The 24,265-nt window shown below is 44.0% G+C and overlaps 2 protein-coding genes across 4 annotated transcripts; one reads left to right on the plus strand and one right to left on the minus strand.

Annotated features, from left to right (window-relative positions):
• Positions 1-738: 738 nt before the first annotated feature.
• obsl1a (obscurin like cytoskeletal adaptor 1a) lies at positions 739-11,519 on the plus strand. Its single transcript, XM_030086190.1, has 25 exons — positions 739-848; positions 1,283-2,531; positions 3,072-3,341; positions 3,426-3,686; positions 3,794-4,099; positions 4,179-4,445; positions 4,526-4,801; positions 4,885-4,999; positions 5,087-5,247; positions 5,399-5,671; positions 5,765-6,040; positions 6,131-6,406; positions 6,493-6,765; positions 6,853-7,128; positions 7,221-7,490; positions 7,576-7,842; positions 7,923-8,192; positions 8,295-8,561; positions 8,974-9,240; positions 9,315-9,427; positions 9,862-10,015; positions 10,197-10,358; positions 10,573-10,677; positions 10,752-11,018; positions 11,094-11,519. Exons 2-25 carry the CDS (start codon positions 1,361-1,363, stop codon positions 11,369-11,371), a joined length of 6,621 nt encoding a protein of 2,206 aa, XP_029942050.1. The 5' UTR covers positions 739-848; positions 1,283-1,360; the 3' UTR covers positions 11,372-11,519.
• A 1,512-nt stretch (positions 11,520-13,031) lies between these two features.
• Positions 13,032-23,878, minus strand: LOC115383964 (carboxy-terminal domain RNA polymerase II polypeptide A small phosphatase 1-like). Of its 3 annotated transcripts, XM_030086195.1 has the most exons (8): positions 23,643-23,878; positions 23,264-23,545; positions 18,148-18,299; positions 17,972-18,073; positions 17,831-17,887; positions 17,469-17,561; positions 17,201-17,386; positions 13,032-16,375 (listed from the first exon to the last, which is right to left on the minus strand). In XM_030086195.1, exons 2-8 carry the CDS (start codon positions 23,334-23,336, stop codon positions 16,247-16,249), a joined length of 792 nt encoding a protein of 263 aa, XP_029942055.1. In that variant the 5' UTR covers positions 23,337-23,545; positions 23,643-23,878; the 3' UTR covers positions 13,032-16,246. The 3 variants fall into 3 exon arrangements, with proteins under 3 accessions (XP_029942055.1, XP_029942056.1, XP_029942054.1); XM_030086196.1 differs by having other exon boundaries at positions 17,972-18,067; positions 23,264-23,878; XM_030086194.1 differs by having other exon boundaries at positions 23,264-23,878.
• Positions 23,879-24,265: the final 387 nt, after the last annotated feature.

A 24,265-nucleotide genomic window follows, 5' to 3' on the forward strand; every position in this document is an offset into this window, starting at 1 on the left:
AGAACAGTTTTTCAAAATAAATCCAGAAAAAAACCCCAAAAAGAAAAGGTTCAACCCAATGGAGTTCATGCAATTGGGAGCAATACTACAAAACTTAAAAATATCTCAATAACTACAAGGTAATTATTTTATAATTGTGGGATATGTTTAAACTGACAATTGCTGTGAAGAAAATACGCTTAAGTTTAGAAGTATGGCTTGATAAAAGGTAAATCTGATCACATTCAACACAAGTCATGCTGTTTGTCTTCTCTCGATCACAGCTCAATATAAACCATTTTCTCATGCTGTTGTGACAGTAATCTGATCGTATTCCTAATCCGCCATGACTCATGAAACAAGGAGCTCCGGCAGGCGGCGTGTCCTTTCTCTCCTGAGGTTGAGCTCAGGATATCTGTTGAGCTGAGTGATCCATCGCACTCCCCTCTCTCTATCTTTAGTGAATGGAGAGCCCTGACTTTATCTGGCCCTCCGTCATTGAAGCTCGGTGGTATTTTTAGGGGGTGGCTTGCTGTGGCAGCAGCTGTGAAAGCAAGTCAATGCCGTCCCCTCCTCCTCTTCCTCCTCCTCCATACAGCCTGCTTTCCAACTCCTGAACTGTTGGACAATGATGCACAAGCCCCCTCAACCTTCAGTCCACGACCACTGAATGGCATCTGTGAGTACAAACCACCTGAAGTGAATGGAGTATCCAACTTTACCTCCGACAAAATACGAGGACCAGCAAGAAACCGACACCTGAGATCTCCAGAAGACCAATGTAGAGAAAAGTCAAAGGACGTCCGAGTTACCTGATGAAATCCTTGAAGTAGAGAATGCTTTAAAGAGGATAATCATTGAAGAGAGAGGTGAGTAAGTTTCAGAAAATGTCTAATGCCATGGTTGGATGGTAGCAAAATCAATACAGAAGATCTCTGTCTCCCACATGAGGAATCCAGTCTTAGATAATGGGTACTGTTGGATATATCTGCTCCATATGTTCACGTATTTGTGGGTTAGTTTGATCCCAGAGTTTGGGTGCTATGCAGCACATGGAAGCCAGCGTCTTTTTTTGGACAGACTACTTTATAAATACACTCTTCAATGAGTTACAGCACCAGCTGGGAGACAACCAGGAGTGGTTTCGGTTTGCTGGAAAACCAAATTCAGTGAACAAACAAAAACGCATTTAGTTCGGTTCAGGTTTGGAAAACAACCTCCATGATCCATGTGTTTGAATTCAAACACTGGTTGTTAGAAAGAGGAATTTGTCATTATTAATTTGTTTTTCTTCATTTTACAGCTCCTTCATTGAAGATCAGAGGTTACTTCTAAGAAAGAAAGCTTCTTCATTACCAGCCAGACAAAACTCGTCATCGCCATGGATATATTTGGTGGTGCGCCTCGTGTTTTGGGCTATCCACGCCCCGTACTGGCACAGTGCGGCACCAACGCAACCCTGAGGTGCCAAATCGGTGGGGACCCTCGTCCGGACGTCATCTGGGAACGTAAAGGCATCCAGATTTTGTCTGATGGACGCTACAAGCTCTCAGAGGAGGGAAAATCCTACATGCTGACCATTACTGGAGTGACTGAGCAGGATGCGGGCCAGTATATCTGCAAGGCTAGAAATAGCGTTGGCGAAACCTACGCGGCAGCCTCTCTGAAAGTGGAAGGGGAGGCCCTGGCTCAAAATGGGGAGCCGAGGCAATTAGAGGTCAACGGCGTGAAGCAACCTTCGAAGGAAAATGGAGAACTGGTAGAACATATGAATGGCTACAGCAACGAGCAAAATGGAGGAGACAGGAAGGTAAACGGGGAGGTCACGGGCGGTGAACGCAAGTGGAAGTTAGAGGACGATCTGACGACTGACGATAAACCGCGATTCCTCATCAAGCCCTTGTCTCTGCGAGTGGATCGGGGAGAGGACGCGGCCTTCTCCTGTAAAATCTGGGGCACGCCTTTGCCTGAGGTGACCTGGGAGAAGGATGGGAAGAAGCTGAACGACATCTTCGAGAGCTCACACTTCAGCGTGGGTATTCAGGATGGAGGCTGGTTCCAACTCAAGGTCTACAGGACACGCATGCCAGACAAAGGCGTCTACACCTGCAAGGCGGTGAACCGCCACGGTGAGGCCCTGGCCGGGGCAGTCCTTCTTGTGGAACCTGTGCCAGAGCGGGAGGACAGTAAACGGTCTTCGAGTGGCCACACCAGCAGCCAGTGGTCACCCAAACACCGGGGACGGCTCAGTCTGTCCCGGCTCGCCGAGGAACCATCTGTCAACTCAACCAAAGTCAAGAAATTCGCCGTGGCAGAGGGAAAACACGCCAAGTTTCGCTGCTTTGTGACAGGGAAGCCGAAACCCGAGATCATCTGGAAGAAAGACGGGGTTCCCCTGGAGCCTGGCAGGCGTCATTTGATATTTGAGGACAGAGAGGGCTACTACACGCTGAAGGTCCTGTACAGCAAAGTGCAGGACACAGGGCTGTACGTATGTGCGGCATCCAACACACTTGGAAACACCCTGAGTGCTGTTCACCTGTCGGTCAAAGGTAGGTGATGCTTTCCAGCAAAAGTAATAATCTATTCTCAGTTCCAAAGTGATTCCCTTTGCAGTCAGTACCTCCGATATGAGCTCGTTTTACCAAAAACAAACTACATCAATCAAAGATGAAGATCTTGAGCCGCATTTACAAACGGTGAGATAACGACCTGCTCTTCAGCACTCTAATTGGATTGCATACATGAACCGAGTGCCTGGCGTCACCTTTAAAGTGGATGATTACTTTATCCTAATCCTTTCGTAATGGTCGGATAATTCTCAGATTTACATGGTGGTTTCATGTGTGCAGTTCCTCACCGTTCCAGCTGCCTTTGCCACGAGAGTCAATTTCATGTTGGGATCAACATGCCACCAACTAATGGACAGATAATATGGAACAGATTTAGGGAATGAACACAGCTTTCTTGGTACTTAGTAGTGCCAGAGGAAGAAGAGCTTTCATTACGTTTCATTTGATGCCTTGGTGGCAAACTTGTAACAGATGTTTGAAGCTGTACTGATCAGCTAACTGCGTTGACTTGCTTTATAGGCCCGACCGTTCGGTTCAGACGTCCGTTAAAAGACATAGAGGTGAAGGAGAGGGATGTCGCTGTGCTGGAATGTGAGGTTCCCGATGAGTCGGTCCCCGCTGCCTGGTACTTGGAGGACCAGAGGCTAATGCCCAGCAGTAAATACGGAATGGAGCAGAGAGGAACCAAACGGAGACTCACAATCCAAGATGTGGGGATGGACGACGACGGTGTCTACCTCTGTGAAATGCCCGATGGAGGAAAGAGTATTGCTGAGCTGTCGGTTAAAGGTAAACTGATGTTAGTCAGTGTATCCTGTAATGAAGAACACCATCCACCTTTTTGATCATGCTAAGCTAAGCTTAAAATTTCAGGTACAATCGTTCGTAAACTACCCCGGAAACTGGAAGTCCTCGAGGGTGAGAACGCGGCATTCTGCGTGGAGGTGGATAACGACGACCTGGAGGTCCACTGGTTCAAAGACGGCTTAAAGCTACACGAGACGCACCAAACCATCCTGAAGTCCTTTGGTAAAACTCACATTCTGGTCTTTGTCAATGTGGCCTATCACGACTCTGGAGTGGTGACGTTCGTCACGGGACGATCGAAGACTTCATCACGCCTCAAAGTCAAAGGTATATAAAAGAAAGAGATGGTTACAGAGTTGAGTCTTTGAGAGTTTATGTTTTCAGGAAACCTCAAGAGACAAATTCTGAACTAGTATTGCCTCTCTGCCCTCAAGCCGCACGACACTGTCCCCCGATCTGTCCCGTGGGAGTAAAAATGGACGTTGACAGGCCCAACAGCGCTCTACTCACTTGGGATCCAGCCCCCAACAGTCAGACCTCCACCCGCTCCTTCTTTGTGCTGGAGAGGCAGGAAGTGGGATCTCAGGAGTGGCAGAAGTGTTTCACCTCGGAAACGGCCACATCGGCGGAGGTCACCGGTGACAGCGTACCGTGTGAAGGAAACTATCGCTTCCGTGTCTGCTGCATCAACAAGTACGGGCGAAGCGGTCATGTGGAGTTCCCCAAAGCTGTTCATCTGGGTGAGTGAAAACAAAAGTACAATTATGTCTACTTCAAGTTTCATCAAGTAGTCTGTTAACTGATATATCTTTATTTTAGTTCCTGGACCCAAGATCTGCACTCGCCTACGAAGCTGTGAGGTCATGGAAGGAGAGGAGGCTCGCTTCGCCATCGAACTCTCTGCCAACATGGTCGGTACATGGTTTTTAAACAGTGCTCAGTTGCAGAATGGTGAACGATACTTGATACAACACACCCAAACGAAGCACTCGCTGGTGATTCGAGAAACCCACACAGCCGAGGACACAGCCGAGGTCACGTTCATAGCCAACGGTGTCCGGGATTCAGCTGTGCTCAAGGTTAAACGTAAGTAAAAATTTTTTTTTTGTATATGCAAAGTAGCATTCATGGGAAAATCCCTTATTTTTGTGTTCATTTTCTTGCAGCTGCTGTGATAAAGTTCAACCCTGTGTCAGAGTTGGACAGCAACAAGAAGGTGGAGACAGGCGACGCCATTGTGCTTTACTGTGAGGTCTCACACCCGTCCGCTAAAGTATCATGGTTCAAGGATGGAGAAGAGCTACATGTAAGAGAGGGATTCAACATCCAATCAGAAGGCAACATGAGGAGAATAGTGATCCACTCTGCTGAGCATTGCCACTCTGGGGTTTATACGTGTGAAACTTCGGGAGACGTCATCAAATACAATGTAGATGTCGCAGGTAAAAGACATTTGAAGAATCCTTTGACTTCTTTATTGATTGTTAGACATTGTTGAACCTTACCCACTTCCTGTTTCTTCCAGGTCCTCCAGTGGAGTTCAGTCCTGTTCGAGAGGATGAACTTCATAAAAGCAGCATGGAACTGGACCCCGTGGTGTTGCTCTGCCATGTGTCTCGAGAAGATGCTGAAGTTGTTTGGTAAGATGACAAAAAAACAAATCCATTTTCATTTGCCAGTCCTTGACTTTTGGAGACACGTCAGGACATTTCTCACTTGTATCTCAGGTATAAGGACGGATGTGAGATCCAGCCCGGTGACAACATCACTCTGCAGGCGGAGGGAACCATGAGGAGGCTAATCATCCGCTCAGCAGAAACCTGCAACGCTGGAACTTACACTTGCAAGGCAGGAGACAACAGCATGGAGTTCACTGTCAATGTCAGAGGTACGCTGACCTTTGTGCCTTCTGTTTGTGTAAGTATTATTTAAATACAAATGGATTCGCATTGAGAGAAATTCCTCTAGAAACAGTGGAGTTAGGTCAACTGGACCTGGTCATATGCCTATGAAGACATTTCATCTCTTATCTACCACAGAACCACCAGTAACCATTGTGGAACCAAAAGATGATGTCGTGATGGAGAGAAGTATTGGCGAGCAGATCGATCTGCAGTGCGAGTTGTCCCGTTCTCGAGGGAAGGTGCGCTGGTCTAAAGACGGCCAGCAGGTGGAGGAGGGTGGAAATGTCCAGCTGATATCGGAGGGTCCCTACAGGAGGCTGACCATCCTCTGCGGCTCGAGGGAGGATGGAGGAGAGTACGTCTGCGAAGCCGATGGAGACTCTGTCTTTTTCCAGCTTACTGTTAAAGGTGAGACCTTAGTGTTCATCCTCGTTCGCACATCCAATGATTTTTTTTGTCAATTAAATTGTTGTAATTTTACATATTCTCCTCCTGGACCAGAGCCACCGGTACGATTCATTTCCCCCAGTGAATCAGAAGTGGAACTGATGCATTTGGCTCCTGAGAGACTTGACCTCAGTTGTGAGATCTCACAGGCAGACGCTCCAGTCCGATGGTACAAAGACAACTTAGAGGTAGAGGAGTGCTGTAATCTGATCCTTGAGGTCGACGGGACTAAACGCCGCTTGATTATACCCATGACAACGATTGACGACACTGGGGAGTATATATGTGACACGGAGGACGACTCAGTGGCCTTTCTGGTCACTGTTACAGGTTAGCAAACCAAAATTTAAAGAAACCATTAATTGTCTTGATAAACAAGCACAAGATAAAGTGTTTTTTTTAAATCTCCTCTTCCCTCAGAGCCTCCAGTGACACTAACTCGTCCTGAAAATATACCTGGCAAACTGGAAAGTGTTGCCGGAAAACCAATCGTCCTGGAGATCGAGGTGTCCAGGCCGACTGCAGAAGTCAAGTGGTGCCTAAATGACACTGAACTAGAGCAAAGCAGCAACATAACCATCACAGAGGATGGGCTCATTCGACGTCTGACCATCCATTCCCCCACTCCAGAGGATTCAGGGAAATACACCTGCGATGCCTTTGATGATCAAATAGACTTTGTGGTTAAAGTTTCAGGTAAGCAGGCGAGAGGTTTGAAGGAGGGTTTTTTTAAGTCCAAAAAGCAACTTTCCAAATTGATATGAATTTTTGCCATTTTTCAGAGCCACCAGTGAAAATCTTAAGGAAGTCAGAGATCAACACAAATTTGAAATTCTTGATTTGCGATGACATTGTGCTCGAGTGCGAGCTCTCCAGAGCCAACGCTGCTGCCAAGTGGTACAAGAACTGCTGCCGTGTTGAGGGCGAAAGATTCTGCGAAGAGGAAGAAGGGGCTTTCCGATCATTGGTCATCCTCAATGCTGAGCTGGAAGACTCAGGAGAATACTTTCTGGATGTTGGGAATGACAGCATAAGCTTTCAGGTTACAGTGGAAGGTAAAATCCAATTTTCCCATTTTATTTTTGAAAGAATTCTCTCCAAGCTATAAATCTAAATCTGTCATTTTCATTATTTTCCCTCAGAGCCTCCGGTGAAAATTGTTGGGAATTCAGGTGACGTCGACTACCAAGAGATGATGGCAGGAGATGAATTGATCCTGGCCTGTGAGGTGTCCCGTGCTAATGCTGAAGTTCACTGGTACTGCAACGACAAGCTGCTCACCAGTGATGACCGAACGAGCATAGAGAGCGCCGGGACTCTGAGGAGAATTACGATCTCCTGTGTGCAGTCCTCAGATTCTGGAAAATACGTTTGTGACGCTGTCGATGACAAGATGGTTAGCATGATCCGAATTCAAGGTAGTTGGAATTCAAGACAGTTGGAATATTCAGAATAAAAAGTGAGATCATGAAGCCATCTCAACATGTGTGTCTCTTTCCCTTCCCATCAGAGGCTCCAGTTGCATTTGTGAACAAGGAAGAAGACATTGTGATGACTGGTTATGAAGCAGAGAGCATAACACTGACAAGCTACGTGACCAAGGAAAGTGCTGTGGTACGGTGGCTGAAAGACTGGACGCCCGTCGAAGGGGAACGTTTCCGGGCACTCATGGAAGGTCACAAACGCACTCTGACCATCGAGCCCTTGAGACGCTCTGATGCGGGAGAGTACACCTGTGATCTCAACACGGACCAGATGCACTTCAGTTTACTTGTAAAAGGTTAATTTCTAGCATTTTACCAAAGTCTTCTCAGGAAACCACAATTTTGCCGATAAAACTCAATAAACATTTATTTGTATTTCAGAGATGAGGATAAAGTTCGTGAGCCCCCTCAGAGACACCGTGGCCCACGCTGACAGCATGGTAACCATTCGCTGTGAAGTGTGCAAGCCCAAAGCAGATGTCCAATGGCTGAAGAACGGCACAGAAATCGTTCCCAGCAGAAGGTTTACCATTCGTGCGGACGGAATCGAGCGGAGTCTAACCATCCACCGTTTGACCAGAGAGGATGCCGGAGAGTACGCCTGTGAGTCAAGAGACGACCGAACTGCCGCAACACTCAGAGTGGAAAGTAAGTAAAGCTTGAAATCAGATTGTAAAGATGCCTTTCACACTGTGTAGCACCCTATTAAGTTCCATCCGTTTGTTAAGTGCCCCGAGTGGTGGAGTTCCTCACTGAGCTCCACAACACGACCGTGCTGGAAGGAGAAGACGCCACCTTCAAGTGCGTGGTTTCTCCCGATGACGTCCAGCTGGTGTGGCTCATGGACAATGAGCCGGTGACGCTGGGGGATCGTTTCCAGGCGACCCAGAACGGCTTGTGCCACACACTGGTCATCAAAAAGTGCCAGATGTTGGACTGTTCGAGGATTACGGCAGAAGCGGAGGGGAAAATAAGCAAAGCTAGTCTCAAAGTTCAAGGTAATATGATGAATTAAGATACAGGTTCATTTGTCAGATCAGTAACTGGCAACTTCTCAGTGGGCAATCGATGGACACAGTTTTTGTCATTACTATCCGCAGAGGCTCAAATCATGTTTACAAAGAGGATGGATGCCGTCATGGCAGAGGAGTTTGACGATGCCACTTTGGAGACGGAGATCAGCCTGGAGACAGGAGAGGTCCAGTGGATGAGGCAGGGGGTGGTCATCCAGTCCGGACCCCGACACACACTGGGCCAGGACGGCCGCAAACGTAGTCTGACCATCCGCAACCTGACGCTGTCCGACCGGGGGACCTACCGCTGTGAGACTCTGCACGACCGGACGCAGGTCAAACTTAATGTGGAACGTAAGTGGCGAAATACACATTGGAAAAAAAGAAATCAACACGATCAGCCAACGGAGTTATTCTTGCACCAGTGTGTCACTGCCATATGATTGACGTAACGGTGCACATCGTATGCGTTTTCACAGTATGTCGCAGTGCAAAGCTGTGCTAAGAATAGATGGGCTAGACCTGAAGTGTGAAAAGGTTTTTGAAACACAGCCACACAATAGCATACTGGGTGACTGTGTTGTTTTTCCAGTGTGAATAACCGCACCGTGTCTATATCTGAAACACCTTCACTTGTCCTTGAAACACACCATTATATCTCTGAGTACTTCTGGTCATTGGAAGTGGAGCCATCGTGTCAAAGATGAATAGTGTTGCAGTACTGATGTCTTTACAAAACAATCCTTTCACTCGATTTCATCATCAGCCCGTAAAATCTCCATCAAAAGAGGCCTGACAGATCAGGAAACCTTCGAACGGGAGACGGCCTCCTTCGAGGTGGAGCTCTCCCACACTGACGTGGAGGGCGTTTGGCAAAAAGATGGCATCCGAGTGAAACCCAACAACCAGTGGCGGGTGAGCACCAACGGACGAATGCACGGCCTCACCCTGTCCAACCTCACGATGGAGGACACGGGAACCATCGCCTTCTCGGCCGAAGGGGTGCGCACCACGGCAAGACTCACGGTCAAAGGTAAATACCGACACATCTCGCCGGCTACCGCCGAATCACAACACATTGATGACATGGATGTTTGTGACTGGCAGAGACGCCGGTGTCCATTCTGAAACCGCTGGAGGACGTACGAGTGGAGGAGGAACTCCCCGCCACTCTGGAGTGTGAATTCTCCAGACAAAATGTCGAAGTCAGATGGTTCAAGGTAAAACAGAAAAGCTGAGGCCATGTTTCACAACATTTTTTAGTAGTGCTGTCAGTTTTAATCACATTGATCGCAATTAATCGGGATTAATTCATGGAGAGCTGTCAACAGTTAACTTTTTTAAAGTTGAGATTAATCGCAATGAAGAATCTAATCCTTTTTAATCAGTCCCAATGTCAGGAAAAAGACTATTATCCTCTAGTTCTTTTCTTTGACCCAATTGGCAGACCTCAATGGATTAATCGCGATTAAAACTGACAGCACTAGAAAATAGAAAACTTTTGTAGTATATTGTGGTTACGTTTACATGACAGTGATGCTCAAAGCTACTGGAAAGGCTATTGATTCTTTTCCAATGTGCAAAGAAAGTCGCGGTTTTAGTGGAAATAATAAGAATAGTACCTGTTTTTCTTTTTCTCCCTCTTGTGGCTCAGAATGAGACGGAGCTGAAACCGGGGAAGAACTGCCGGATCTACTCCATGGGTCGGAAGCGGTTCTGTCAGATCCTGCAGTGCGCTCGCACTGATTCGGGCTCCTACACGTGTGACGCAGGGGAAATCAAGACGTCGTGTTCACTGGATGTCTATGGTAACTCATCAAAACCTAGAAAACTATTTTTAGAGTCCAGTCTTGCTAGTCTTGCTAGTTTTTAGGGTCTATTTTTTTTTTAGCATTGTATAACTGATTAGCATTGCTATGATCTTGACTTTTTTAGCAAATGGGTTCCGACTTTTCTTGGCATTCCTCAATTTCTTCAATTACCTTTCAGAGCATGAGCTGGAGATCGTGCAGGACCTGGAGGATCTTTACATCCAGGAGGACCAAAACGCCGTCTTCATGTGCGAGGTTTCTCTGGAGGACGTGACCGGGGAGTGGTACAAGGACGGCCACAAGATCCGAGCCAGCAGCACCGTCAAGATCCGCACTGAAGGTGAGAAGTGAAGACTCATTAGGGACAGCAAGTCAGCGAGAACTGGACAACCATATGGAATTAATCAGGAGAAATGTATCCCAGTCTAGTAATGTGTGAGTGCCTCTGGTGGACAGATATAGAACTACAGGGCAAAATGTAGTCAACTTCTTCCACAAGTAGCGACTTTTCTTAGATCTTACAAGTGTCTCCAAATATCCTTCTCCTCTTCCAGGGACCAAACACTTCCTGCTGATGTGTAACGTCAAAGCTGAGGATGCTGGAGAAATCCGCTTTGTGTCCCGGGATGTCGAGTCGACAGCCTACCTGGAGGTGGAAGGTGAGAACAGTCTCTTTACCTGGTCATCACCTGAACACCTTCAAAACGTAAGATGTCAAATTTTCTCCACGCAGAGCTCCCAGTTTCCATCGTGAAGCCCCTTCGGGACCGGACAGCCCTGGAAAAGCACCGGGTGATCCTGGAATGCACCGTCTCCTCTCCTCACTGCGCCGCCACCTGGTACAAAGGCAAACGGGAGCTGGTCTCCTCCGATCGGGTGGAGCTATCAGTCGACGGCTGCTCCCACAAGCTGGTGATCCAGCAGGTGTGTGTGGAGGACGAGGGTACGTACCGGATCGAGGTCGGGGAGCATACATCAGAGGCCAAACTGCTGGTGGAAGGTAAATCGTTGGCTTTAACACTCTTCTTTGAATCGAACTCTTGTCTAAACGGCACCTTGCCTTTCCTTCCTGCAGCCCAGGCACTGGTGATGGTCAAGGACCTGGAGGACGTGGAGGTGATGGAGTCGGAGGCGGCGACCTTCCAGTGCGAGGTGTCCGTGGCCATCAACAAACCGCCCATCTGGATGCTGAACGGAGAGAGCCTCGTCCCGGGGCCCGCCGTCCGCCTGGAGGACCACGGGACGGTCCACAGACTCACCCTGAGGGACACCAGCCCCGGCATGAGTGGGACGGTCAGGTTCACCATGGGCAAGGCCAAGAGCAGCGCCACACTGACCGTCACCCAGAAGTGAAAGAGCGGAAAACTGACGAGAAATCCCAGGATGAGGCACACTGAACATTTTCCTTCATTTTTTTTTTTTTTTTTTACAGTGTAGGATATATTTATTTATCTAGTTCAGTTGACTGTACGTTCTTGTATTGTTGACTTATTGGTGCAAAAAATGCAAAAATAAAAATTAATCAAATCAAGCTTGATAATTAATTTGATATGTTTGAAAATATATGTTTTTGCTGTAAATGGTTCAATGTGCTGTTGGTAGTGTGTTCGTGAAAATTGGGAGGAGGGAAATTTAAGACTGAAGCATTCCAGAGCATTTCATTGGAATTCTTTTTGATGCATTCCACAGTGTTTGAACCAAATTTGGAGAGCATTTCTTCATAAAAGGAAAAGTGGGAAAATTGCTGATAATCCCAAAAACAAACATGGCAAGTTTTGGAGGGATTCCACTCCAAAAATGGGAAATTTTACAAACGATCTCGCTACAAAGGAGGGACATTTTGAAGAGCATTGCCTTTTGGGAGTGGGAAGATTTGGGAAGGATTATGAAGTCTGATGTTTTGGGAAGCATTTCAGAATAAAAGTAGGAAAATCTTGGAGAGTGTTGCATTCCAAAAGTGGGAACCATAACTCTACAAAAAACAGAAAAGCTGCAAATCATACAACTTCAGAAGTGTGAAAAGTTAGAGAACGTTCTTATCGGGAAATTGGAAATTTTGGAGAAGCTTCCCAACACAAAAGCGGTAAAGTGTTTTTTTTTTTGTTTTTCTTTTTGTTTTTTTTTTTGGACACATCCATGTTGAAACTTGGAAATCTTGCTCAAATCCAAGCAGTCGAAGTTGAAATTTTGGGATGAAAGTGACAAGTTTAAGAGAGCGTTCCATTTCCATTTCACAAAAAAGAACGCATCAAGCAATGAAATTAGGAAATTTTGCTTAGAATCCCAACGGCACAAATGGGAAGTTTCAAAAACACTCAATTGCAAATATGGAAAGTTTTCAAAATCATGCAACTACAAAAGTGAGAAATTTTTAGACAGTGTTCCACTGTACAAACAGGATTTTTTTTTTTGATAATTCCAGCTGTGGAAAATCGAGAATTTTGGGAAGCACTCTCAGACAAAAATGACAAATTCTGGAAATTATCCAACTAAAAAAAGGGGGAAACTTATGGAAGTTTTCCAGCTACACAAACTGGAGATTTCACAGAGCATTTCAGGGAACAAATGAGAATTTTCCAGAGTGCATCCCAGTGTGAAAGAATATCATTTCTCCGAGGATCCCACCTGCTAGTTTAGCAAATGATTCAATTGGTGAAGTAGGAAGTCCCATCCTTTTCAAAATAAATTTTTTAAATTAATTTTCTTGCAATCTGTGCTCCTAACTTGTCAGTAATTCACAAGTAGTCATTTTTAAGTGGTCAAAAACAATGAATGACAAAATTTAATTTCCCAACTAGGTCTATTTTATCCTAACAGGCTTCCTCTAGAAACATTCACAATGTTATGGCGCACCCATGTGGACAAACTGGTGTACTACAAGAACAAACCTAATAACTGATAATGATCATAATAATAACAATTAGAAAATAAGCATCATTATTTGCTCAATTATGTCACTTTTAACAGAATAAACCTAATTTTCTAAGAAATATCCAAGAAACCAGAACGTGGATCATTTTTCATTAACATTTATGGGGGGGGAAAAATGACATTATTACATACAGTTCATACATAATTTGGTATGATAAAGGAACAAAACAAAACAAAAAAAATTAGGTTACATCTATTGAATCATGATTACAGTAACATGAATATTCCATATATTAATGAGAATTTGCTTGCTTTTATTACTGTGCAAAACAACATATACAAATCTACTGAATGTGTAAGAAGTACAGTATCAGTGAACGGCCCCCCTCCCCCCCACGGTGACACAATACTTGTCGTAAATGCTAAATGACTGAATGTTCCTATAAATACTCGCGATGATGGCTTCCGTATAACATTTTTTCCAAAATCCGTTTAGTGCTGGTGTCTCTGCTCTACCTAATGTACATGAGGTAAACGACCTGGCATGGAAAAACAGCAATGTGGAAAACACGGAAAAAAATCAGTAAAATATCTAGAAAAGAAAACGAGAAAAAAAAATAGATCTGATTGACTTGTTAAAACGTGGAAAAGAAAATGCGGTCCAGGCTTTCAGTCGAATCTGTCGTTCATTCGTCGGGCGGGTATTGTCGAAGCAATGGGTGGGGGGTAGGGGGATTGGTGGGGGAAGCAGGCCCCGTTTACACGACAACGGCGCTCTAATCCACTGAAAATGCAACTTTTGAAAAACATTCCGTCTCTGTGGAAATAGGTGGGAAAACGCCAGTTTTCAAAAAAAAAAACTGCTCAAAATCTGTCTTCATGGAAACAGGTGAAGATGCAACATTTTGATAATGTTCAAAATCTGTTCCCATGCAAACGGGTGAAAATGAAACATTTTGATAACGCTCAAAATCTGTTCCCATGGAAACGGGTGAAAATGTAACATTTTAATAATGTTTAAAATCTTTTTCCATGGGAAAGGGAACATGCCACTTTTCGACATCACTCCGACTCCGTGTTCATGGGGGCAAAGAGCAACTTTTTAAAAGCACACCAAATGTGTCTGGTAGAAATGGGTAAAAATGCAACTTTTGGAAAACACTCCAAATCTGTCTTCGTGGAAACGGGTGGAAGCGCAAAAGTTTTGAAAACGTTCAAAATCTGTCTCCATGGAAACGGGTGAAAATACATCTTTAGAAAAATGTTCAAAACATGTCTCCACGGAAACGGGCAAAATCAACTTTTTAAAAACGAGCGACTCCCATCTTCACCGAAATGGGAGAAAATGCAACTTTTCAACACGGTCCGTGGAAACTGCACCTTTTGAAAATACGCCGACTCCGTCTCCATGGAAACGGGGGGGTGGGGGAAACATAACTTCCCCCAGTAGCTGGATAATAATAACATTCACCTTGAGGGTCAGGACTGTTCTGGACTCGGTAGTTTTAGAACCGACAGAGACGTCGTGTGAACGCGGCGAAACCACAGCGGATTTGGAAAAAATGGGGGGAAAAAAAAAATCCACCCTTTATCAGTCTTCAACGGGAAATTTTCTACTGGCAGTGGTGAATTCCAGCCTGTGTACCGCTTGGCGGGGAGAGAAAGGACTCGGACTCGGAAGTCTTTCAAGGCAGTGAGGAATCCCAGGCAGGGGATTGTGGGTAAGGCTTCACAGTCGCTCTTCCTACGTCCGGTATTCTTCCGTTAGTGTCATCTTCACTTGGCAGCTTCATTAAGGCTTGTCGTTGTTGGATTCAACCATATGTCTCTTGTCAAAAATGGAACTTAAATACCAAAAAAAAAAAAAAAAAAAAAAGCAAAAACACCCAAATAACAACCCAGAATCATTGAGACTTTGTATAAAGTATGTGCTGAAATCTACAAACCCACTGCGTGTAACCAAAGACTGCGTACAGAACTGGTAAAGTGCCAATCATTTGTTTATTCGAGTCAGTGAGAAAAAATATTTGAGCAGATTTTACAGCTATGAATTGAACCATTTGTTCAATTTTGAGCATTTAATTGAACCATTTGCTAATTTTGGAGCTATTAACTGAACCATTTGTTCAATTTTGAGCTTTATTTGAACCGTTTGCTCATTTCAGACATTTTAATTGAACTATTTGTTGAATATAAGAGCTTTCATTTGAACCATTTGTTCATTTAGAACTTTTATTTGAACCATTTGTTCAATTTTGAGCTTTTATTTGAACTATTTGCTCAATCTAAGAGGTTTTATTTGAACCATTTGCTAATTTTGCAGCTTTTATTTGAACCGTTTGTTCATTTTAGAGCTTTCAATTGAAGCATTTGCTCAATTTTACAGTTTCTGTTTGAATCATTTGCTAATTTTACAGCTTTCATTTGAACCATTTGTTCATTTTGGAGCTATTAACTGAACCATTTGTTCAATTTTGAGCTTTATTTGAACCGTTTGCTCATTTCAGACATTTTAATTGAACTATTTGTTGAATATAAGAGCTTTCATTTGAACCATTTGTTCATTTAGAACTTTTATTTGAACCATTTGTTCAATTTTGAGCTTTTATTTGAACTATTTGCTCAATCTAAGAGGTTTTATTTGAACCATTTGCTAATTTTGCAGCTTTTATTTGAACCGTTTGTTCATTTTAGAGCTTTCAATTGAAGCATTTGCTCAATTTTACAGTTTCTGTTTGAATCATTTGCTAATTTTACAGCTTTCATTTGAACCATTTGTTCATTTTGGAGCTTTTAATTGAAACATCTGATCAACTTTTAACATTTAATTGAAGCATTTTGCTCATTTTTGAGCTTTTAACTGAACTTTTTGTTCATTTCAGAACTTCTGAACGCGTTGCTCATTTTAAGGGTGCACATTATGGATGTGAATGTCAATTTCAACAAAAAAAGAAACTTTTCTTATCTTTTGTATATTAAATCTGTTTAAAATGAATCCAGAAAGATTGTTCCTGTCTTGATCAGTCACTGACCCCCACAGATCCCGTACGTTTTTTTCTTCAGATTTACCCCCAACACTGGTCTCATGGACCATAAACACCTCAGATGAGTGTGGCAGAGAGATCTCTACCTGCGGCAGGCGTACGCCGCCTTACCGTCGGTGAAACCTCTCCACGAGTCTGGAGTCTAAACGTCGAGTCTCCCGGACAGCGGCGCCGAGGGGGGCGCTCCAACATTCATTCGTTCATCCTTTCGTGTGTTCGCTTCGTTGGCAGTTCTGGAAGGAGGAAGGAAGGTACATCGAGGAGGGAGTATGGGCGGGCTTTGTTCGGTCTGCCGGCGGGAGGGGGGGCGCCGTTAGCTGCTGGTGGACTGGTGCTTGAGGACCGTGTAGACGTTGTCCACCTTGCTCAGCCTCTCGAAGAAGGGGATGAGGTCCCGCAGCTCGGTGTCGTGCATGTCGTCGAACCACGAGGCCACGGGAACCTGGAGGGCGGCGACACGCGGCGTCAACGGAACCGTCAGAACCGACCGGTGTCTCATAATTATCAAGAAACGAGAGACGCACCGATGTTGGTACTGAGTCAGACACTACAGGGCGCATTGGTAGAGGGCTCACACACCAGCCATGCTATATGCTACTTGCTCAAGGGTTTCATATATCGTATCACTAGCGATGCTACCTGCTAGATACCAGAGAGTTTCAAGGCTCACACAACAGCAAGGCTACGAGCTACAAGCGAACGGTGTCGGGTGTCACACAACAGCAACGCTACATGCTAAAGGGTTTTGGGGCTCACATACACCAATGATGCTACATGCTAGAAGCTACAAGCTAAAGAGATTCTGGACACGCACACCAGTGATGCTACATGCTACAAGCTAAAGAGATTCTGGACTCTTACACCAGCAATGCTACATGCTACAAGCTAAAGAGATTTGGACTCACACCAGCAATGCTACATGCTACAAGCTAAAGAGATTCTGGACTCTTACACCAGCGATGCTACATGCTACATGCTATAAGCTAAAGAGATTCTGGACTCTCACACCAGCGATGCCACTGTTGACAGTCGTATTCTGGGACCTACTATTGTGGCGGAATTGTGCGTATTATTGACATAGAGGCTGTGCGAAAGTGGTTTTTGGAAATGCGTATCCTTCAAGTATCTTCTGGAGTACAAATTAGACTTTATGGGATTGATGAAGTACTCGGTATCAACGACAATCTAAAGGTTAGAACTCAAAAGTTGAACCCATCCTCGGTCATCGGTGCATCCCTACTTGAAGCACTACACTCTTTCTCCTCACCGCATTGTCGGGGTGGAAGACGTAGGAGGCGGGCGAGTTGTCCACGATGATGACCTTGTTGAGGTCGCGGCCCAGGCGGCTCAGGTCCTTCACGTAGTTCCCCCGGTGGAAGACGCAGGACTCCCGGAACAGGCGGCTGCGGAACGCCCCCCACTTATCCAGGAGATCAGAGACAGGATCCGCATACTATGGATGAGAAGATTGGATTCACTGAGGCTCCATTTAAATGATGTTTTGGGTGTGGCGTCACGTTAACGGGCAATGTCACCTTAGCTAAACTGGCAGTGAAGAGGACGCACTCAAACAGCTCCCCCATCCTCTTGAGGAACTCGTCGACGTGCGGTCGCTTCAGGACGTACACCTGGAACGCACAGCGCCGTCTGAGCTCCGCACAACAAGTCTCCACAAGGCTGGCTGCGTGCTAACACACACTTCAAACCATATTCGACACTTGGAGGTAAGACTGATGTTCCCCGTCCTCCGTCGCTGAGGGCAGCGTTCCTGAACCAAGTCATCCGGAATAGGCTGTGCTTGTCTGAACAAACCTATCCTGGATTACTTGAATTAGGCCCGGGCCCGAGGTGCGCCGTCAAATCTGTCAGCAAAGAAACGGTCGAGCAGGAGTGTTACCTGGTGTACTGTTCCATCTATTTCCACAGGAATGATGAAATCTGCATTGTTCACAGGCTGGAAGGGAAGTGAAGACGCAGATTTTAATCAAAAGAGGCCGACGCATGAACCTTTCCCGTCGCACATCTCCGCAATCCTCACCTTGAAGGAACTGTGAACTAACGTCTCGTCCAGATCAATCACCACGCAGATCTTTCCGGAGTCTTTCGACTTGACTGGAGGCAGAAGTGGTTTCACCTGTATCTTAAAAAAGAAGGACGTTCAGGTTTTGGACACGTTGGATCGTTCCGCCCATATCAAAATCCGTCTGAACTCACCTTGGAGATGGTCCCGTTCTCCTCCACTAAGAGAGGTGCGTTGTTGTTGACCGGCTGTGGTTCGGCCTGCTGGTCCCGGCACAGGCAGCAGAACAGGCTGGAGAAGAGGCCTCCGCTCCGGGGCTTCTTGGACGACAGAGAGGGGGACGATCCTGCAGAGGAGGGGGGGCAAAAATATGTGTAAGAGATCAAATATGTCAAACTATCTGTACCAATCAACCCCTAGAACTTTAAACCCTCACTGAGGAAGATGGGGGCAAGAAAGACCAAGACGAGAGCAGCCCAAGGCTAGTCATCCCAAGGCCATGACAAGTCCAAGACCTGAGAATCCCGAAACCAAGACAAGTCCAAGACTAGGGCATCCCAAAACCACAACAAGTCCAAGACTAGAGCATCCCAAAACTATGACAAGTCCAAGACTAGAGCATCCCAAGACCAGTACAAGACTAGAGCACCCCAAATCCAAGACATGTCCGAGACCTGAGCATCCCAAATTCAAGGCAAGTCCAAGACTAGAGAATCCCAAGACCATGACAAGATCTAAACATTACTTTAACGTTCAAAGAACCGAGTCAAGACAAAGATCATAAAATCTCGAGACCAAGACTAAGGATTCGAGACCCAATCAAGACCAGGACCAGAACACAAAAACACCAAGACCTGCTCAGTTCTCACTACCTGCTCAACTTTGTAAGAAGTGAAATGTGAACTGTCAGGACAAGCAGCCGTTTAAGGGCCCTGAGGCCGAGTCAAGACCAGGACCTTGAAAATTCCATAAATAACCCAAAAACCTAATTTCTTAATCACGATTAATCACATTAAGGATTTCATGTTTAGATTTACATCATGTTTTTCATTTTTTCAATCCATAATCTGAAGCATTTCTTACTAGAGTGTCTTAATCCGTAATAAAATAAACAAAGAATGCACTTCTTGTCAGACTTTTCTTAACTGCTGCGTTCACTGTTATTTTAGTTTATTTGGTGTCGGATCTTTCTCTTTGTCCCGTAATTACCGAGGCGTCGCTCTGTAAACAGGTTCAAAGCAGCACGCCGCCATGTTTCAGACCCTGTGGCCACACAACACGACTCGCTTCGCCTCCATTCAGGACGGACCGGTTTTTCTTCACCTCTGGAGGGAAGAAGCTCCGCCCGCTTCCCGTAGGGCTTTCAAAATAACCACGGCACCTGAAGGAGACACAGGACGACGGAGGCTCGCAGGTTTCTCACCTCAAAAAAAGATCGACTCAAAAAACACACCTGATGACCCAACAGGAGCATTTCGATTCAAGAGGAATTCAGAGAGAACTTACTGCTTGATTCTGTTTGACTGGAACAGAAAGATAAACTGTGTGACACAAAAACAATCTACTTTTCCCAAAATATGCACATAAAAAAATAAAAAAATAATTAAGAATAACATGCACAAACAATGTCTTCTTGGAATTATTTAAGGTAACAAATAAAAATTAAATAGTCATAAATAGGATAAAAGCAGACAGAAGAAGAAGACGACGCGCGATTTCACAGACATATCTATCATATATATGATGTCTGTGTGAAATTTCTTCCTCCTTCTTCGTGTCTGGTTTCTTCCGCAGTGGATTGAATTTGCAGCGTTTTTCGTTTGCACTTGTTTTGTGATTTTGCAAGTCTGCCTCTGCATCGTTTCTGTGATTGCAGCTTTTTTTTCTTGCATGTGTTTAATGTTTTTGTGAGTTTTTGGGGTTTTTACATCATTCCTGTGTTTGCATTTCGTTTGCACCTGTCTGCCACTGTAAAACATCAATTAGAAAAACCAAAAAAAAAAAAACAACATGCGTAAGAACAAGGATGCCGATATAAGTAAAAAAACTCAAACATCAGCCCGATGCGTCGGTCTATCCTGACTATTCAGTCATAAAAACATAAATGCTCCTAAAGCAGCGTTCTCCACAAGCTATTAGGTTCATTACGAGGGTTTGTGAGCAGCTGCACAACTATGAGGAGAAATGATCATCCTTCTGATCCAAAGTCCAAAAACATTCTCCTGTGTCCACAGCGCCCCCCTCTGACCGTGTTACCAACACTCGTCCTATGTTGTCCGTCTTTCACTCCCCCCGTCCCCCCCACCGCCACTCGGGCCAAAACAGGAAGAGGAAACAGACGGAGGAAACCGTCACACTGCCTCCTTTAGAACGCTGGAAGCCGGTAATTTGACACCAGCATCACCGTGCTTCCGACGACTGCTGCTTCAGATCAGTGTTGTTCTTTTGCCACGTTTACGCAAAGTTTTTCAACTAAAAGCGCACAACTTCCACAGTGTTTTAGGTTTGTGTTTACTTAGCGACGGAGCTTGGAGCGAGTGAAAGTGCAACTTTAGAAAAATAGCTCAGATGGTGGAGCTTTTTGGAAACAAAAGTGGAAAAATGAAACTTTGAAAAACTCCAACTTCTTGGAAGTGCATTAAAAACAATTTTTTTTATAAATACTCTGACTTCAATGTGAAAAATGGGGGCTAAACGCAACTTTTTGAAAATGCTCAGATGCCATCTAAATGGAAACACGGGAAGACGCAACGTTATAAAAACACTAGAACTCCATCCCTGTGGAAAATGCAACTTCTTGAAAATTCCTCGTCTTCATGTAAACGGAGGGAAGCAACTTTTTGAAAATGTTCCGTCTCCATCAAAACAGAAGAAAACACTACTTTTTGGAAATGCTCCGTTTTCAGGGAATCCTCCGTCTCCCAGGAAACTGGGAAAAAAGCACAACTTTATGAAAACCCTCTGTCTCCATGGAAACAGAGGAAAGTGTAACTTCTCTGAAACGCTGCTACTGCACATGCTCAGTAGAACCTTCTGTACTGTGTAGTTTTGTCGACCGTCATTATACCATATTTGCCCTAATATAGGACAATGTTTTTTTTCCAGAAATTGTATTCTCCAAAATGGGCTCGTACTATAATCGAGGACGCTACACATCTGCGCCGCTAGAGGGAGCCAAAGTACTGGTGGCCAGGTGTAAAATAAAAAGTTGTTTTATGAGTAACCTTATAGTCTTCAGCATATGTTTATTTTATCAAAGATATTTAAAGCATCAAAAGCAGCATGAGTGTTGGTTCAGCTCATCGGGCAAACTGATATAAATATTTTCACATGATTTAATTATGAGAAAACTTAAAAAAAAAAAAAACCATGTTAGAATTCTGCCGATTGAGCTCAAACAAACACGTCCGGTCTCGTCCTGGAGAGAATCAGAAATGAATAATTTTATTTCAGTTACTGAAATTGACTCAGAGCTACAAATGAAAGCGAAGGCAGCCTGGAAGGAGCAGAGATTGTTCTGTTCACGAGGATCTGAAACAGCTGCGAGACTTTCATGTGACTTTTAAGGTCCCTCCATAAAAAACAGTAGAGAGAAATTAAGACATGGTAAAAGCAGAGATACAGAACGGCGAGTCCTGTGGGTTTCTGACATTAAATGACTTATTAAACAAATAAAAATAAAAAACAGACTGGTCTGATAATGAAAGTTTGGTGTTTTCACTGAAATGGGATTCCTGTTTGCCTTTAAAAAATGACAATAAAGTGTTATTTTTAGGCTATTTTCAGTATAAACAAAACATTTAATTATGACCAAAAAGGGGATTTTAGAGTCATTTGCAGTTATGAAAAAAAACAATAAATAAATAAATAAATAAATAAATAAATAAATAAATAAATAAATAAATAATAGTGTGACCAAAAGAGAAATGCAAGTTTTAGAGGTATTTGTACTGGGGGGAACAAATTCTTAAAACAATAAATGAAGAAGAGAAGTCAGTTTTAAAACCTATTTGTGGTTTAAAAACTGTTTACGAAAAAGTTGCCATTTTTAACTATTCACAGATAAACAAAAAACAAAAATTAAAATAATGTTGTGACCAAAAACATGCATTTTTCAGAAATATGCATGGCAAGAAATGTTTTCAAAAATACATATAGACAAAGCAGAAGGTGGTTTTTGTAACTGTTTGAAGCAAAAAAAAATTAACATATATATAGTCATGGTTGAAATGATGTGTAATGAAAAAAAAACTGTGACAAAAAATATTTTTTTTATGAATGAAAGGAATAAATGAATATATAAATAAAATACAAAAATTAAAATAACAATGTTGTGACCAAAAACAGGCATTTTTTTTACAAATGTGTGGCGAAGAAAATATTTTGAAAAATACATATAGATGAAGCAAAAGGTAGTTTTCATAATCGATTGAAGCAAAAAAAAATTAAAAATAAAATAAAATAAACATATACAGTAACCCTAAGATCATTGTGGAAATGTGTTATGAAAAAAAATTATTAAAAAAAATAATGTGGCAAAAAACGTTTTTTAAACTATGCAGTACAAAAACAAAATAAATGAATAAATATATAAATAAATAAAGAGCCAAGACTGTCAAAGAAGTTATTTTAGAAATGGCATAAGAAAAAATTATATTGAGACCAAAAAGTTAAGAACTGTTCACAGTATTACATAGATATTTTTTTCCCCTTTTCGGAGTAAATAGATACAGTAAAAATGTGTCGGAACCAAACAAAGTCTTCGTTGTACAACTATCTCCAGTGAAAAACAAACAAAAAGTCATAATATTGAGTCTAAACAGGGTCAGCTGTTTGTAAACTGTGGACCTTCATGACAGCTCACCTGATTACTCAGTAACTTCTGCGTGCGCGCGCGCGTCTGCGTGGGCGTGAATGCGTGTGTGCGCGCGTCAGACCCACAAATCCATGTGTTTATACGCACAAAGTGAAGTTTTCAGCCACAGGATTGAAAAAAAAAATGTTTAAAAAACGTGCACGTCCGAATGTGTCAAAGCCAAAACAAGTCACGTCATTTCCTCGACGTTCGCCTCGAGCCAGAAAGAGGGCCGCGGCCGCGCGCTTCGTCCCACTAAACTGACAACTTCTGTGGCGCTTCGCTTTTTAACGCATTTTCCTCGAAACTTGTGCGGTTTGATCAGCCGGATCGGCCCTGGCGCGCGCGCGCGCGCGCGCGTGATCGCCGACTGATCCGTGACTCCCGTGCAGTAAAAAAAGTTTAACTTTCTTTTTATGTTTGTTTTTTTTAAAGTAGAAAATGAAGAGACTCACCCCTCTCCGCTGAAGCTTTCCCCCCTTCTTCATCCCGGCTGACTTGTGTGATTATAGAGGACGGATTGTCCATCACATCCAGGTCTGGTCCAGAGCGCGTGCTGACACACACACTTTTTGTGTTTGCAGGAAAAAAAAAAAAAAAAAAAAGTTTGTGGATTTCTGCGCTGGGATTGCTCAAACCGAGTTTACCGTGAAGGTGAACCGAGCCGAGGCGCTCCAGGAAACATCGCAACACTTTCTCCACTCGTTCACGCGTCCATCTGAGCCCCCGATCCGCTCCTGGGAGTTGGAAAACATTTGGTAAAAGGAGTTAAAGGAGTTGGCAACTTTGATTCAATATGGTGCTCGACTCCGCTCGCAATTTCAAGATACAAACATGGAGGTTTCAAGGCTTCCCCTTTTTTTCCGCTTAAAGGGATCGGCGTCGCGCTGCAGCGACGCTTCCCTTCTCCTTGGAGGCGACGAATTTCACCGCGGTCCCTAAAGAAAAAAAAAGTAAGCCCGGCGTCAAAGTTGCTGAAAAGTCGGCGGAAACGCGGCGGATTTGCGTGGGTGTGGGTTCCCGGCGCGGCCCTCGTCGTGTGAGACGTCCACTCGTCGGAGAGCGCAACTTTGTTTTTTTCTTTCTTTTTCCGAGCGGCAGCTCAGAAACGCCCAGTTCGGGTCTCCTTGAAACCGCCCCGCACTGAGGGAGCGTCGCGCAAGTGTTGCCCTGTGTGTGTGCGTGTGTGTGCGTGTCATCTCTTTGGAGGTGACATTTAAAAAAAAAAAAACAACAACAACTTTGGATTAAACAAAATGATAGTCCACGACAGCTTTAAAATAAATACTGTCAATCCGTGGATTTTTTTTTTACTTTTGAAAATGTTTCCATTGTTCATGGTGTTTGTTTAAAAATGTTGAACGTTGAATATTTTCACATCTACTATGCTTTTATATACCATATAAAAAAAATTCCAACTTTAATTGCTAGTTTGAGTGGTTCATTTTTTTCATTAA

The sequence above is a fragment of the Salarias fasciatus genome, assembly GCF_902148845.1.
Source record: "Salarias fasciatus chromosome 23 unlocalized genomic scaffold, fSalaFa1.1 super_scaffold_20, whole genome shotgun sequence".
Lineage (NCBI taxonomy): Eukaryota > Metazoa > Chordata > Actinopteri > Blenniiformes > Blenniidae > Salarias > Salarias fasciatus.

What these genes read in the sequence shown, in the direction of transcription:
- obsl1a (XM_030086190.1), top strand. Translation starts at nt 1,361, where the DNA reads ATGGATATATTTGGTGGTGCGCCTCGTGTTTTGGGCTATCCACGCCCC. An exon ending in GAAGATGCTGAAGTTGTTTG is followed by an intron (nt 5,000 to 5,086) that starts GTAAGATGACAA and finishes CTTGTATCTCAG; the next exon opens with GTATAAGGACGGATGTGAGA. An exon ending in CTTTGTGGTTAAAGTTTCAG is followed by an intron (nt 6,407 to 6,492) that starts GTAAGCAGGCGA and finishes GCCATTTTTCAG; the next exon opens with AGCCACCAGTGAAAATCTTA.
- LOC115383964 (XM_030086195.1), bottom strand. Translation starts at nt 23,336, where the DNA reads ATGGACAATCCGTCCTCTATAATCACACAAGTCAGCCGGGATGAAGAA. An exon ending in AGAACGGGACCATCTCCAAG is followed by an intron (nt 18,074 to 18,147) that starts GTGAGTTCAGAC and finishes TTCTTTTTTAAG; the next exon opens with ATACAGGTGAAACCACTTCT. An exon ending in TAGTTCACAGTTCCTTCAAG is followed by an intron (nt 17,888 to 17,971) that starts GTGAGGATTGCG and finishes CTTCCCTTCCAG; the next exon opens with CCTGTGAACAATGCAGATTT.